Here is a 16245-nt window from a genome sequence, read left to right as displayed (position 1 = left end):
ACAATGTTACAAGATATAAAAATCAGGGTGTAAAGAAATTAAGTTATGGTATTGGATTAAAAAGAGATTTAAACTAACTTTTATAAAAGTGAACAGAAGTACACTGTATAGAGGGGGGAATGTACCCCACTTAAGAGAGCTTTAAGATAAGCAGAAAGGGCATTAGCAAAAGGAAATGACCCATCAAATTGTGGGAAATGTTCCCATCCTACTGCAGCCCTGTGTGCAGATTATCGTGACTCACACATTAAGATGGGTTCTGACCTTCCTGTAGCATGGGTGATTGTTCAAACCGGATATTGTGACTTGATGGCTTTGCCACATGAATCTCTGGCAAATCCCATGAGCTAATAACACTGCACTCTATTGCCATGGAGATAATCATGATGGTTCCCCTTTGAGTATTATGACCGCCCCCTGGGTGGGATGAAGTGGAGGATGAGTGCTGAGCAGAGAAGGTCCTTGTTTATTGTACACAAATGACTTGGATAATTAGCCTAAGTGCCTAGGAGAAATGGCCAGAAAAGTGGGTTAAGACATAAATTACTGTCATTGCAAGTTTGCTCTGTTGTGAATCAGCCATTGTGAAAGATCCAGGAGCTTTTTAGGGTTCTGTGGAAATGAAGCCATGGAAAATGGTGGGGAGGAAAGCAAAGGGCACACAACCTTGGTGAGTCTACGAAAGTCATTCTCATCCAGAATCTCATGTACGTAGCATGTGACTCCCAAGAAGGCCTCTGGGCATCTCAGAGGAAAGGAAACACACTCCTTGATTTATCACTTCTATGTATGGGATAGGGAACAGGTAGGGCATGTGGCTTGATTGCTCAGGACCAAGAGTTGAGCTCTTCAAGGAGGTGATTGTTTTATGCTCACATATTTAGGAACCATAGATCAAGCTATGTCATCTTCTTGTCTCATCCAATGACACTAACACCTTGAGATTCCTAATCTAGTAAATGAGTTTCTTTCCCTACGGTGTCTGACACAGGAGAATAAACAAAAGGCCAAAAGCTCAAAAGTATATTTTTTAAAGATTTTATTTATTTATTTATTTGAGAGGTAGAGTCACAGACAGGGAGAGACAGAGAGAAAGGTCTTCCATCTGCTTGTTCACTCCACAAATGGCTGCAATGGCCAGAGCTGCGCCAATCCGAAGCCAGGAGCCTCCTCCAGGTCTCCCATGCGGGTGCAGGGGCCCAAGGGCTTGAGCCATCTTCCACTGCTTTCCCAGGCCATAGTAGAGAGCAGCAGCTGGGACTAGAACCAGGACCCATATGGGATGCCGGTGCCACAGGCAGAGGATTAACCTGCTGCGCCACAACGCTGGCCCCTCAAAATTATTTTAAAAACATACTAGTTCACTACCATTCAGATTTCACAAGAAAGGGTGATGTAGATTTTGATCCTTTGCCTCCAAATTTAGAAATTAAGTGCAGTTTCTGGGTAACTCCCACCCCAGAGCTAGCTGTGGCTTGTGACTTCTCTATTTAGGGTAGGAATTCTTAGGGTATTGCCTGATAGAATGTGTGGCTGGTAAATATCTCCTCCTGTCTTGAGGTCAGTGTTGCTGCAGGGGCAAGGCATTGTGGGCTGGAAATGCTATTCTACAACTGCATAGGAGAAACATCAGAGGGAAACACACCTCTTCATTTCACGACTGGCATGCATAAATTAAAAAAAAAAGATGTTGATTTATGCCTTTTTGCCCACAAACATTTGAGCTTGGCTGCATTCTAATAAATTGAACACATGGAGCCCTTTTGCACCCCTCAAAAAAGCAACTGGACACAAATCCCCTGCCCTAGTGATAGGTTCCTTGAGGCACGTGCAGCATGGTGTAAGAGTTGCTCCCAAGTGGCTCTTCCCAATTCAGCTCCTGAATGGTCAGAATGGTTTTTACGGGCTCTGTCTGATTGTGCTCCTGTGTCTTTTTCGCCTGGCCACACCACTCTCCTTGTTTCTGGACCGTGTACCTTGCAGTTGGCTGTGTGGGTGTGGCAAGGCTGTCGTTGCCCATTGCTTGTGCTTTGTCCAGTCCAGCATTCCCTGCCTCTGCTCTGCTGACGTGGCTCTGAGGAGGCCTGCTCCACTCCTGGTCTGCACGCCCGCTGTCTGTGCTGTCTCTGGTGCCCCTGTGGGTCTGTCTGAGTGATGTTGGTTATGCAGACTGCACTGTCGTTTCTGTGATGTTACCCGGGTTGACTCTACCTCTGACTAACCTCTGGTTATTGTTTCCGCTTTTTCTGTTCTTTTGCTAACAAAGTTGCGTTGACCAAAGCTGACCTGCAAGGTAGAGAAGGCTCTTGTTCCCATTACCACTTTGGACCAAAAGATGCCCTTGGTGTAACCCGTGGTGTCTTTTCTTTGGAGGTCTTCGAGCTGTCACACCTCTTGGGCAGCAGCAGTTGTGGGGAGGGGGCTGAACCCTGTGTTCTTCTGGAAGGGGGATGGAAAACCCACATCAATGCATGAAAACAGCTGTGAAGAGGAGACGTCACGGGGATAAGAACACAATTCCATTTGGGGGTGGGCGTGGTGATTGAAGAAGTCTGACAGCATTCTGTATTGTGACAACCCACACACACATTAATCTACTGTGGGAATGATTAGCACCTCTCTAAGTAGTTGCTGTGGAGGGGTTGGCTCCTGTTAATTTATTCTCTTATAGACAGAAGGCAGCACTTGGAAGAAAAGGGCAAAGAGACCACTTGGGCTCTTCGTGTGCTATTTTCTGGGTCAGGTAGGTCATCTTGCAGAGCAGGATGCTTCAGCCGTTGTGTCTTAGGACAGAGAATGTCATTTTCCCTTAACTCATTTTAAAGAAATACTCTTAGGCATTTGGGAGATATTAATGTCATTAAAGTGTTCCAGAGATTTATATTTCCTATTGGGGATTTTGGTTGAGCACTTTAATTTCCTGTTTTGTGAACTAAGGAAAAAAGCACTCTTGGGGAAGAACAGGGTCTGTCAGCTTTATCCTGAGTACCCTATAAAATGCCTGCATGTGAGATGTCAGTGAATATTTTTGGTAGAAACTGCTTTTTCTATCATCCAGAGAAGCGCCTTCCAAAATCACTAATGGCCCAGTGGTCCTGTCATAACAGGCTGCTTTGCCGCAGAATAGCAAGGGAGGAACAGGAATTTTAGGTGTCTTTGGATGGCCATCAATCCAGGGGCTGAGCCTCAGGTGGCTTCTGCAGAGCTCAGAATTAGCAAAAGTTGTAGGAAGTGGTTAAGGCACAGGTGGCTTAAAAATGCTTTTCATCTAGAAGATCATTTACTGTGCTTTGACTTACTTGTTATATGCCATGTAGGCAACTGTACAAGTATCTGTCTCCCAGAAGGACATCAACTAATAAGGCCTCTCTCTTGCCATTTTACTGCAATTCTTCTTTTTAATCTCCTCTTAGCAGATTGACATATTTTCTGATATATACTAAAATTAATGAAAAGGAAAGAACATACACTGGATTAGTACTTTGAAGTCTAAGAAGCAATACAATTACTTTCAGTTTCAAAGTATTTAGGGCCCTTTTGGTAATACTGCTTTTGTTCCTTTAAATATTTATTCATTTGACAACAGAGTGACAGAGGGAGGGAGGGGGAGGGAGAGGAAGAGGCAGAGAGAGAGAGAGATTGACTGACCCACTTTCATGTTGCTGATTCACACTCCAAATGCCCACAACAGCCTGGTCTGGACCAGGCTGAATCCAGCGGACAGGAACTCCATCCTGGCCTACTACATGGGCAGCATGTCTCCAAGTACTTGGACCATATTCTGCTGCCTTCCAGGGAGCATTAGCAGAATTGGAAACAGAGTAGCCAGGACTTGAACTGGCCATTGGCTATAAGATGCTGGCATTGCAAGTGGCAGCTTAACCTGCTGCACCACAAATCCAACTAAAACTCTTACCTTGTAGACATTATGTTCAGTCGTCAGAGAGGTCCATTATGAATTACTCTCAGTGGCAACAAGGGAAAGAGGACAGGATTTGGTCTACCGTGTGAAACGATCCAAGGTTGTTGAAGCTCTTTTGGACCAGATTTGGTCGATAAAAAAGGCAACTGCATCTCTTCCTAAATTTTGATTTGAATTCCCAGAAAATAACATAAACCCTCTCACAAAGGGACTTCATACTGGGCAAAATAATCTCAAAATTCCCATCCAAAGGAAAAACAGAAGTGATAGATCTCTATACCTACTGTAAAAAGTTTAAGGAAATGTAGACACAGATGTGGGAATAGGATATTTTGGATTATCTTAACTTTCCATTTTATAGAAGAAACCTAGTGATCACAGTAAGTGTTGAGGAAATTATTTTTTTTTTCAATTTATCTGCAAGGCACAGAGAGAGAGAGAATATGAATGAATGAATGAATGTGAGACATATCTCCTGTCTATTGTTTGTCTCACACAGCCAGAACAAAGCTGGGAGCTGGGAATCCAATTCCAGACCCTCACATGGGCACCAGGGACCCAACCCCTTCAACCACCATCCTCTGCCTCCCAGCATTTGCATTAGCTAGAAGTTGGAATTGGGCCTGGAGCAGAGACTGAAACCCAGGCTCTCTAGTATGCATCGTAGTCATCCCAAGCTGTGTCAGCTGTTAGGCTGAACACTCATGCCCAGGATATGGTTTTTGATTTCTTAAAGATTTATTTATTTATTTAAAAGGCAGAGGAAAGGCAGAGGCAGAGAGAGAGGTCTTCCATCTGCTGGTTTGCTCCCCAAATGGCCATAATGAACAGAGCTGAGCTGATCAGAATCAGGAGCTTCTTCTGAGTCTCCCACACAGGTGCAGGGGTCCAAGCACTTGGGCCATCTTCTGCTTTCTCAGGCCATAGCAGAGAGCTGGATTGGGAGTGGAGCAGCTGGGACTTGAACTGGCACCCATATGAGATGCTGGCACTGTGGGTGGTGGCTTTACCGATATGCCACAACGCTGGCCCCCAGAATGTGTTTTAAGTTGTAATTTCATTGCCACAAACAGTCTTCTATTATTACAATCGCTTGACAGTCTGTAACAGGAGCTGCTGTGCTTTGTAAGTACTTCAGGCCATCTTAATCTCTCTCCTTCTATTATGGCACAGGACTTTTAGGATGAAAATTCTCTTAGCTTTTAGTTTCCTGCCATTGGAGTATGGACCATTATTCATAAGCCAGCTTTTTCAGATCCAGCCGGTGGGCACAGATAGTACTAATTACCATGAAGTGGGCACAAACAGTGCTAATTACCATGAAGTATGAAGAGCAGGGAAAACATATGAGAAGGAAGCAAGGCAGTCTGAACTGTAGAGGCAAAGGTTTTCAGGTAAGCTACAGAAAGTAGCCTAAGCAGGTTGCAGAATCCAACTGGTGGAGTCCTCTTGTTTTTGTGTTAATGGCTGATGTTTTGCTCATTATGTTAAAGTTCTTCAGTGATCATGTTTCATTTAACAGGAACTAGATAACTGCTACTCCTATGTGTCAGGCACCTTGCTGGATAGTAAGGATGAAGGTGAGAAACCAGTAAGAGATCAGTCAATACTTGAAACGCATCGGGACCATGGCTGGACCATGTGCAGTGCCAGTGGTCACCACGGGTGCTTGGGGAATATCTGTGGTAGAAGCATGGAGGCATATTTAAGAGCACGGGTACTTTGGGACCTACAGGAAGCCACGTTTGCTGAAATAATCTGCAAGTAAGGATCTGATGGAAGGTGAAACTGGAATGGTAGAGTGCAGACAGGTGGCAGCATATTCTCACGAAGGGTTGGGACTGTTTCTCAAGGATGCCTAAAAAAAGACGTAGATTTGGGTCAGATTTTCCTTTTATCAAGATCACACTGACACTAGGATGGAGAAAGGGACTAGAGGTTCCCATTAGGAGGGAACAGCATATGCTAAGTCAGAAGAGAAATGCCCCGTTGCCTGGCTGGTAGGCTATGGCTTTTCCTGCTATGCCACAATGCCAGCCCAAGGGTCTCTCTTAATTCATGAATCCCATTTTAAAAAATGTCCTTGTGAGATTTTGATAGACTTACGAGTCATGTGCACCCACACACAGATACGTATACATATATTCATCTTCCTTTATTTCTTTTCCTTCACACCCAGATACTGCTCTCACTGCTCCCATGAGACAAAGCACATTAAAGGCTGTGAAATGGGGGCCTGCACTGTGGCACAGTTGGTTAAGCCCCTGCCTATGATGCCAGCATCCCATATAAGGACAGGTTGGAGTCCCAGCTGCTCCACTTCTGATCCAGCTCCCTGCTAATAGGCCTGGGAGAGCAGCAGCAGATGGCCCAAGTGCTTCAAGGTGGAAGATCTCTTTACACAGTTCCTGGCAGTGCTCACAGGGCTTCCCAGGTCAGATGGGACATGTTCTTAGTATGGGGCAAGCAAACCTTGAGTTCCACACACAGTTCCACTACGATGACTTCACACAGGTTGCACTCACGGAGTCTTTGCCCTTGACACTTTATTATTTAAAATTTTAAATGTAAGTAAGGTGAACACATTTCATGTATTTTATATATACAGATTTAAGTGCATGGTATTTCCCACCTACCCTCCCTCCCACCTGTACTCCCACCCTCCCTCCTCCTTCCTTCCTTATTTTTTTTTTTAATTTTTACAATGACATATTTGTAGTTTATTTTGTGACCATAAGCTTAACCCTCCACTTAATAATTTGTGTTTGAAGTTGGTGAATACTAGCAAATCAGCCCCATTTGGTGCCTTTTACTGGTTTTCTGGCATAGACTTTGGGCAGCAGACTTGCTGTGGCATCCAAACCTGTATCCCACTCCCCTGCCCCCATACTCTTTTACTTCTCCATCTACTGCTTATTTGCTCAGAGCCAGCTGGGACTGGTTTAGCCATATTTATTTATTTTCTTCCTTTTTAAATTTAGCTAAAACAAAAAATTATCTGAGAGGCAGAGAGAGCGCGAGCAAGCCCCCGTGTGCTGGATCACTCCCCAAACAGCTGGCACTGCCAGTATTGTTCTGGGTCTAAGTGGGAGCCAGGAATAATTCAATCCAGGTTTCCACGTGGGTGGCAGGGACCCATTTACTTGAACCATCACCTCTGCCTCCCAGGATTTCCATTAGCAGGAAGCTGGAGTCAGGAGCTATAGTTGGGATGAAATTCAGGGGCTCCACTGTGGAATGTGGGCGTCTCTTAACTGCTAGGCTAAATGATCCCTCTATATCAATTTTCAATTGGGATGTTTGACTCAAAGGTTTAGTTAAATTTCACCTGTTGGTAGGTAACCAAGGAAAAGCCCATTCTGATACTATTGTCCTGTGCTTTAGGGAGCTGTTTTATCTCAATGACCTGAAAATAAAAAAAGACACTTTCTACTTTGCTTTTATGGAACTTGAACTGGAGTTGACTAAATCAGTTTGCAGGTACTTTAGTGACAGGCATGAAATGACACTATAGGACAGTTTTCAAAAGCAATCCAAGGTTCAAGACAAATGATGGGAAATTTATAGCAGCCATAAGAGTTACCATCTAAAAAACAAGAAAACAAGACACAATGTGATATTTTCCATTGAATTCAGAAGAGAGCTGGGATAGAAATTCAAAAGCACAGACATCCGAAACAAAAATAAATAAATGAGATTGCATCAAACTAAAAAGCTTTGGAAAGGTAAAGGAAATCATTAGTAAACTGAAGAGACAGCCCAAGAATTGGGAGAAGATATTTGCAAAGCATATGGAACTAAGAGAAACAAAAGCACCAACATGATTGACAGCTTACCTAGTCTTTAAGGTCACACTTCTTGTCCCTTTGTCTATGAAGAAAAATTTTCCTCCTTTTCTCAAAAGGATATCTAACTGCTTTTGTGAGTATAGATTCCATATCAAATGCAAAAGCAGAGTATACTGTCCCTACATAGAAGTTTCCTGAGGCCTTTATGAGCTGTGAACTGGTCATTTGAAAATCTGGAGGGGCCGGCGCAGTGGCTTAACAGGCTAATCCTCCACCTTGCGGCGCCGGCACACCGAGTTCTAGTCCCGGTTGGGGAGCCGGATTCTATCCCGGTTGCCCCTCTTCCAGGCCAGCTCTCTGCTATGGCCTGGGAGTGCAGTGGAGGATGGCCCAAGTCCTTGGGCCCTGCACCCACATGGGAGACCAGGAGAAGCGCCTGGCTCCTGGCTTCGGATCAGCGAGATGTGCCAGCCGCGGTGGCCATTGGAAGGTGAACCAACGGCAAAAGGAAGACCTTTCTCTCTCTCTCTCACTGTCCACTCTGCCTGTCAAAAAAAAAAAAAAAATCTGGAGGAAGGATATTTTGGGCCCTGCGTCCAGTAAGGGCAAAGGAATGTGTGAAGATACACACTTGAAGAATTAGAGTAGTGGTTCCCAAATGGGGGCAGATGTTGAGTCACTTGGAGGGCTTGGTACAACTTGGATTTTTGAACCTTGCCCTTAACCCCAGCCCCGGGGAATAGGCTGGGTGGGACCAGACAACGTTCTTTTCATGAAAGCTACCAGGTGATCCAGACAGTGCTGATGTCAGGGCAGCAGTGTGAGCGTGGTTGTGTTAGAGAGAATTGAATCACAGGAGGCATGGGTTCATCACAGTGAGCTGAGGGCAATCAGGAGGAAATGAGGTTGGAAGAGGAGGTACAGGCTTAATTCTGGATTGCTGAGAAGTCATTGAAGGTTCTACTGGTCCTTACTGGAAGTGTTCTTGGATGGTTACAATATTGTCAATTTGCTGGTATTATTTGATTTTACATGGCCATTAAATCCCTTCATGCATATGAAACAAAACCGATGGAATTTAAACATCACATCAGACTCCATATTTGTATCCTGAACGACCTTTGTCGGATGGGAGAGACTTCCATGTGCTCACAGCACAGACAGGCTCCCACACTCACAATCTGGGAAGTGTGACACATAGCCAAACCGGGGCTAACTACAATGCAGATCAGCTCAGTGTTGGCGGAAATGTTTCTCTCCATCTGTACAGGATAGATGCTTAGTGCAGCGAGAACCTCACTGAAGCGTATTTCACGCTTTCCAACAGTAAGCAGTGTTCAGTCCTTTGGTTGTAATATGTGAAATCATGAAACAATTAGAGGCCTATAGAAGCAGAGGACAGTGCAGAGGGCAATAAAGTGCTAAATTGAATATTAGCATATGCGAAAATTAATGATGCAGATAATAAGTGCTGTGGTCACCGAGAAGGGGGAGAGTCGGTTTTTGAAATTACTGGGGAATGTTTCGTCTGGGGGAGGCATTTGGCTGCTCTTTAGAAAATGGTTAATATTTGGCAGTTAGAGGGGAGGGGAAAGGCATGAAAAAGCCTTTGTCTTCAAATTCAATCAACATGCAAAGAGTTATTGTGTTTTCCTGAAGTTTTCTGTGTTCTGCCTTTCAAGGCAAAGCCTTCCATGTGCTTCTGCTTCTCAAGCACAATTGAATTACCAGCCCATTGTCTGGTGAGAGCTGTTTGGTCAGGGAGCCCCCGTGGACTTCTCAGGAGCTTTTATCCTTTGAAAGAAGCTGTCCTGATTTGCCATTGTTCATGAAACTGGTACCACACAATGCTCAAGTTTAAGACCCACTGAGAACATGACCATGTACCTCCTTTCATCTCAACATGGGGGAACCACATGGCAAATAGGAGCTGCAGAAACCCAGCAGTAGTGCCATTCCCCTAGTGTTAGTAATTGTCTTGAACTTTCTTATGTCATCTCCTAACAGCTTTGTCTTAGGAGTGATGGCCTGTACTGCTTCCTTCCTTCGTGCATAAATACAAAATGTCTTGCCACCCAGAAGACAACCCTTTGTAGTCAGCTATCTCGTTTGAACATGCATCCTTAGGACCCCTGTGTGCTTACATTTCAATATTCTGTGCCTGTACGAGGCTTACCTTAGAAACTGTGAAATATGCAGTTGTTGCAAGAGATCTATTTTTTACTCTGTTAAGTGCTTTTGTGTATTAGTTTCTGACTAATAGATCAAATGAGTCAAAGAGCTCACCTTTGCTGAGGCTCTCTGGAAGATGGAGTTATCCTGAATACTGTGATATTTCCTGTTAGCCCAGATAATGCCATAGATAGAGGTTTATCTTTATTTCCAAGGTTAGGTAGAAAATAGGAGTTTAAAAAAAGGAGAATGGTTGAAAGGAAGCATCGGGTTGACCTAAGGAGAGTTTTGAATGGAATCTATAAGATTAGATGTCACTACTTGTTTTGCCTCACCCATTCTTATCAGTAAATGCTTCCAAAATAAGTATACTTATTTCTAAGGTACAGACACGTACAGTTATATTTATATTATTAACATAAAAATATGCACAAAATATAAATAAGGAACAAAATGCAATAATGATATACTTTCTTTGTATACCTCAAATAATTCTCTTTTGCATCTCTGGTCCATGCACATTCTACTTAAGAGAACACTTCCAAAGTACCTAGAGCAACAGGGTAGTATAGTAAAATGGGTCTCAAATTTTAGTTGAATCGAAATTCCCGGGAAGCTTATGAAAACCGATTTCTGTCTCCTTACAGAGTCTCAAATTTGGTAGAGCTGGGGTGTGGCCCAAACATTTCCATTTTTAATAAGTTCCCAGGTGATGTTAGCCTGAGAATGACACTTGGAGAACTGGTGTAATTAAGAGCATGAGATTCAAGTTAATCTCTGGGTTGATTAAAGTGGCCTTTAATTACCAAATTTGTAACTTTGGGTAACTTATTTAAGCTCTCTGATCTCAGTGGTTTTTTTTTTTTAAGTTTGTAAAATAGAGGTAATTATAATCATTTACCTCTTGGAGTCACGGGTAAGCTTAGTGAGCTATGTAGAGCAAGTACTTAGGATCTAGCAGTAAGCCGCTAAATTTTATTGCATGTTGGTCACTCTGTCCTCTTCCTCACCCTCTTTTCCTGATCATTAACATCATCATCATCAAACATATGTCACAAAATAGACCTTAGAGACTTTCAATATCAGGATAAAACTTTGTGTCTTAATTCATAAGAATCACATATATACATTTTTCTGCTTTCACCTTCTACATTAAGAAAGACTATGCTCCAAATGAGACATGGTAGTAGTTGAATGGTAGTGATGAAGCTCTTTTGCAAAGTCTGCCTCAAGGAGAACAGTGTGTTCAGCCCTCTCCCTCCTGTTTGTACACCTTGACAGTTTGTGGCTAAGTGTACATTTCTGTCTTTTGTACGTATTCAGTTCTTGTTGCATGTGATTGAGTTGACTTTTTTGGTGATTGTGTCTGAATATCTGGGGGCATGAAAATGGAAAAGTCATGTGATTTGTTTGAATTTGACTTATTTTTGACATTTCTTCTCTCTCTCGCTCTCTCTCTCCTTTCCTATCTTGTGTATTGTTGTTAGGACCCAGTACAACCTGCCAGGAAGATTCATGTGCCAACCAAGGGGTCTGCATGCAGCAGTGGGAAGGCTTCACTTGCGACTGTTCCATGACCTCTTATTCTGGAAACCAGTGCAATGATCGTGAGTACAACCTTTCCATGCTAGGAAGTTTTTCAGGAGGTTTGAGGGTTTGGTGAAACCTTAAGGGACAAATCAGCAGAGAATAGGTATTCTGAAAGATTCATAAGTAACTGTTTCTTCCAGAAGCTGGGAAAACAAAGGTTTGGAACAAAGAAACATTTCTTGCTCAACCACACTAGATATTCTCCCATTTGCTTACTCTCTCTGTTTTGTTCTTTGGATTACAATACCTGTGACTGGGAAACCAACAAATAAAAAGTCAATAATTCAGTATTTTTTTGTAAGAGGTTTGATTGTCCATTAATCAGATTATAATAATTATAAGACTCTCCACATTTTCATTGCATAGAAATTAGAGGATATTTATGAAATTAAACTATTTTCTCAAAAAGCCTGTGTTTAGAGAACTTTTTAGGCCTTCCAAATGATGAAGACTTGGGTGGGAGCATCTTTCAAGTTTATGGCATAAATTTCCTCTGGCTAAGTTTATTGGCTCTATGGTAGGTTTCTATACACATAGCTATTCTGTTTACTCACACATTTCTTTTTTGTGACTGCAATTTTATGGATATCTATGTGTATTTGCTTCATAGTAGAAGAGAGCCTTGTAGTTTTAATTTTTTTTCCAGTTGTGCCATCTCAAGTGCATCAGCGGATGTGGTTGTAAAGGAAGGCTGATGTCGTGGATGTCATGGTGTAGCTACTTCATTGCTGTGGTCATCTAAAACCCGAGTCTCTGCTTCATTCTCATGCTATTTTGCTAGCATGGCCATTTTGAAGGCAAGCAAATGCTTGAACATCTTGAATACGTGTTGCAGAGACCTTTTGAAAACTCCTGACTTAGTTGGTCCTACTGACAGGATTTTCTAAATAAGGCCTTTATGGTAGAAGTCTATTTTGCAGTTAAAACTATTCACCCTCCCGTTTTCATAAAAAGCATTGCATGATGTTATCTGAAAAAAAGCAGTCATCTTTTAGTGTTGCCAACATGGCAACAAGTGCCAGTTACAATGTCATTTCCCTCATGTCTGTTTGGTTTTCCTTGATTCCTTATTTCTCAGCCTTTATCATGGGATATAGTTGTCTCTGGTAGTTCTCTTTCCGTTTTTCTTGGTTGTGTTTTGCTCCATATGATCTTTCATTCTTTTCAGTTATACAAAGGAGAAATAAATGAGGAATTTTGTGTGTCGAGAGAAAATTATGCAATTCCCATTCACCTAAATATAAGCGTATGCTTCTGTATATGTCATGCAAATGATGCCATGTCACAGAATGTTTTGATATCAGATGGCTCTTGCCAAGAATGCTCGTGTTAATGAAAATCATGTTTTCTTATTTGTGGTTTGGAAATACTGCTGTACTCTGAAACAGGCAGTTATGGACACACCCAGAGTACCTGGGGAACTGTGCTATTTGCTTTTTCTTGTTCCCCTGATTTATTGGCATAGGATTCACTAGGAATGCTTTTTCCCCAAAATGGTGATACAGTGCCTCTTTACCCTCACAAATTTATTCCTTCTTGCACATAAATCCCACTGTGGGTAGACAGTGGTCAGGAGGAGACTCTGTATACAGAGGAGGCGGACAGGTAAGTTACTCTGACCGCAGTGAAGGTGCGCAGTCCTCTCTGAAGGTAAGTGTGCGTCTTTCTGTTATTGACAAGTCCCTCTCTGTCACCCAGGGCCAGGCATTGTTTCATTGTTTTCTGGTAAAAAGTGAATTAGGAGTCTTTTCAGTTTCCTATGGTTGTTTCTCTTGTGTGTGTGTGTGTGTGCCTAGTGTGGACTGAGTCTCAGTTCTGGCTGTGGACTACTGCATTATCTGACATGGGCAATTTGCTGGTATCTAATGAATTATGAGGACTTACATTGTGAAAATGTCAGCTTCCTTTTCTAGCAATAAATTCTCACACTTCAAAAATGTTTCTGAGTTATCCAGGCTTAAGATACACATTTGGATTAAGAGTGCATTTTGCATTTTATTTTCTAAACTATGCAGCGAAATCTTTTGATGGTAAAAGACCTAGGAGCCCAAATTACTAACACAATTAGCTTGTCTGGTCCCCTCTTAAAGAGAGGACTCTGTGATTGGAGGACCATATGGAACTCAAGAAAGAAAATTTTAATAACAGACTGTGATAAATGTATAGAATTCCCATCCATAGAATGTATGTATAAAATAGGGATATAAACTTTTAACAAGACCCAACCAAATCAATAAAAAGGATAAGTTGCTTAAAATCATTGCAATGGCTGTCTCTCTGTCCATAGATTGGCATTCAGGGTATTTGAGGGGTAATTGTCTTTTGGAATTAGCAGTAAAGACAGTTGTTTGCTTCCACTTGGAAAATCAATCTCACCGCTTCACATCACTGACCATTATTTTCAGTATAAACCTTGGAACTTAGAATTGTTATTTTGCTATTTCACCCCACAAACATTTTCAGAAGGGATCTACCTTTTTAGTATTCTACATCTTTACATGTGTTAATAAATTTTTGGTATATTAGCTTCAGGAGTTGAGTATTAACCTGAGTGTCAACAGCAGAATTGAAAAGGCCTCTCTAAGTCATTGGCCAGCACAGTGGGGAAAATTGTGAAGAAATGGCAGGGTGAAGAAGAGGAAGAGGAAGGGCAATGAAGGCGAATACAGAGAAAATCTGGCTTTGTGTATTGCTTGGAGGAGCACAGAAACCATTAGTAGTCACTTTGTTGACTTGCGTGGCCTGCTTTTGACCAAAATAATAGAAATGATAATGGCATTTTAGGTGGAATGCCATTGAAGAAATACAGCATTTAGCTAATATATTGAAAATAAATTGCATATGTCTAAAATAAATTGCATTCCATAAAATACTCTGATAAGACTATATGAATTGGTTAGAAATGAAATCTAATGGCAAAGGCTTTTGTTGTGGGAAAATGTTTTGACTCTCTCATTTTCCATTAGCTGTTTCTCAGGGCAGCAAATTGATCCTCAATTAGTAGAAATGAAAACATCTCAATTTATTATTGCACATCCAAGAATAGAAACTTGTTCAACAGGAAAATGGCTAGGTTTTCAATTTTCTAAATTAAGGTATTGAGCCCATGATGTGTAAAAAGCTAATTAAATTTAGGCATGACCTATGAGGTTTTTAAAGAAATGTCTGCATATTAGGATCATCTTCACTTCTTCTAGCATTGGTTCTTGTCATTCATGCTCTTTGTTTTGTTCTTATCTGTTGTTTGCTTGGTATTTTTAAGATGTTGCTTCCGTGAGTAGAATGTGCCTTTTAATACTTCATCTCCTTTAGCATGAGTAGAACTAACCTGAGTCATTTTCTCTTTATTCCATCATTTTTTTGTGTAAGTATTACAGGTTGATGTAGATAGTGGGGTGAATGGCAGGTTCATGCTTAGAAAGAAATAAAGATTGTAAAAATGTGATGTTTAACACTGGCTCTGATTTACCTTGTATAAGAGTGACTTCTTGTAAGGAACAGAAAACAGAAACCATGCAACTAGAAATCCAGGAATAATCCACATAGTATCTTACATAGATTTAGGTATGACTTTCTACCATTTTATGTGATGGCAAAGTCATAGGAAGTTTCTTTTCTTTAGGTTAATTCTTAGGTTGGTTTGGTATCACAAGGGACCCAATCATTCCAGAAGCAATGTTGAGTTATTGTAGGTTCCAGTAAGATCTGCAGAAGGACACAGAAGTAGCATTCTCTGAAGATCATCTTCATTTCTTCTGAAAAATTGAAAACTAAGGACTAACTTCTCAGAGTGAATATCACCTGAGAGCCAAATTAATGACTCGTGTTGGGGCTACGTTTTAACAACAGAAGAAGCAGGACCTTAAGGGTTCTAAGAGCAACATTTATTTTTGGATATTGGGTTCTTACTGGTATTTTTAATTTGGACTGAGAGCTATGAAATTTCCAGTGTTATGTAGCCATTATGCCAATCCAGAAAACTGTTCCCTTTTTGTCTGTCAATACCACTGTTTGTAAGTTCCTCTCTGCTTAAATCCAACTTTCTTAAATGCATCTACATATATACAAAGAATTGCTTTTTATAGAGGCTTTGTAAAAATAGTACTTTGAAGCATCTAATATCTGTGCTTACCATGTTCAGGTTACCATTTTAAGTTATGTAAAACTTTCTGATCTCCTTATTGCTTTTGAGCCATAGAGAAGCAAATGTGAAACAGTCTTTTTACTAGAGTCCTTAGCACATATCAGATTGCTGTGTTTAGGAATCGGGTGTTTATAATGGTTTAGGGGGATGAAGACAAGAGAATGAATGTGGGTTCTCTGTCCACCCTCAGCAACCAGCTACCCCATACTAAACGGCTAGTCATACATTGCAGGCTACTTGTTGGAGAAATTGCTAGGTTCACACTGGCATGTGATAATAGATGTTCTTTGCTTGCAACAAATCAATAGCAAGCAGCTGTGGGTCGTGCAGATAGTGGAGTGTGAGGCGCCTTTTCATACAGTTTTCTGCTGGAGTGGCTGTTAAGCTGCACTGTTGGCTATTGATTGGCCTTTAGCTTTTTATTTATTGTGTGGGCTTATTTATTTTTTTAATGTAGGTTGGCGTATTGATTCAATCTGTTAAAAACACATTTCCCATTCAGACTGCAGAAAAAAATATGCATTACGTAGTGTACAAACAGGTGGACAGACTTATGTTTACTAATTCTGTCTCTTGGGTTCATATAGGTTCACAGGCATTATGTTATGAACCTGTGTTTTTATAAGACT

At 41.5% G+C, this 16245-nt stretch overlaps 1 protein-coding gene across 5 annotated transcripts in view; it reads left to right on the top strand.

Annotated features, from left to right (window-relative positions):
• Positions 1 to 16245, top strand: part of NRXN3 (neurexin 3) — a 1693693-nt gene that overhangs the window by 801314 nt on the left and 876134 nt on the right. For all 5 annotated transcript variants that reach the window (XM_062181845.1, XM_062181844.1, XM_062181847.1 and 2 more), the window contains one exon: positions 11370 to 11489. In XM_062181845.1, the coding sequence (XP_062037829.1) occupies positions 11370 to 11489 (120 nt within the window). The remainder of the gene's footprint in view (positions 1 to 11369; positions 11490 to 16245) is intronic.

Source organism: Lepus europaeus, chromosome 22 (assembly GCF_033115175.1).
Source record: "Lepus europaeus isolate LE1 chromosome 22, mLepTim1.pri, whole genome shotgun sequence".
NCBI classification, from domain to species: Eukaryota; Metazoa; Chordata; class Mammalia; order Lagomorpha; family Leporidae; genus Lepus; species Lepus europaeus.
Note: the sequence above shows the minus strand (reverse complement) of the source record. Positions and strands in the feature narration are given on the sequence as shown.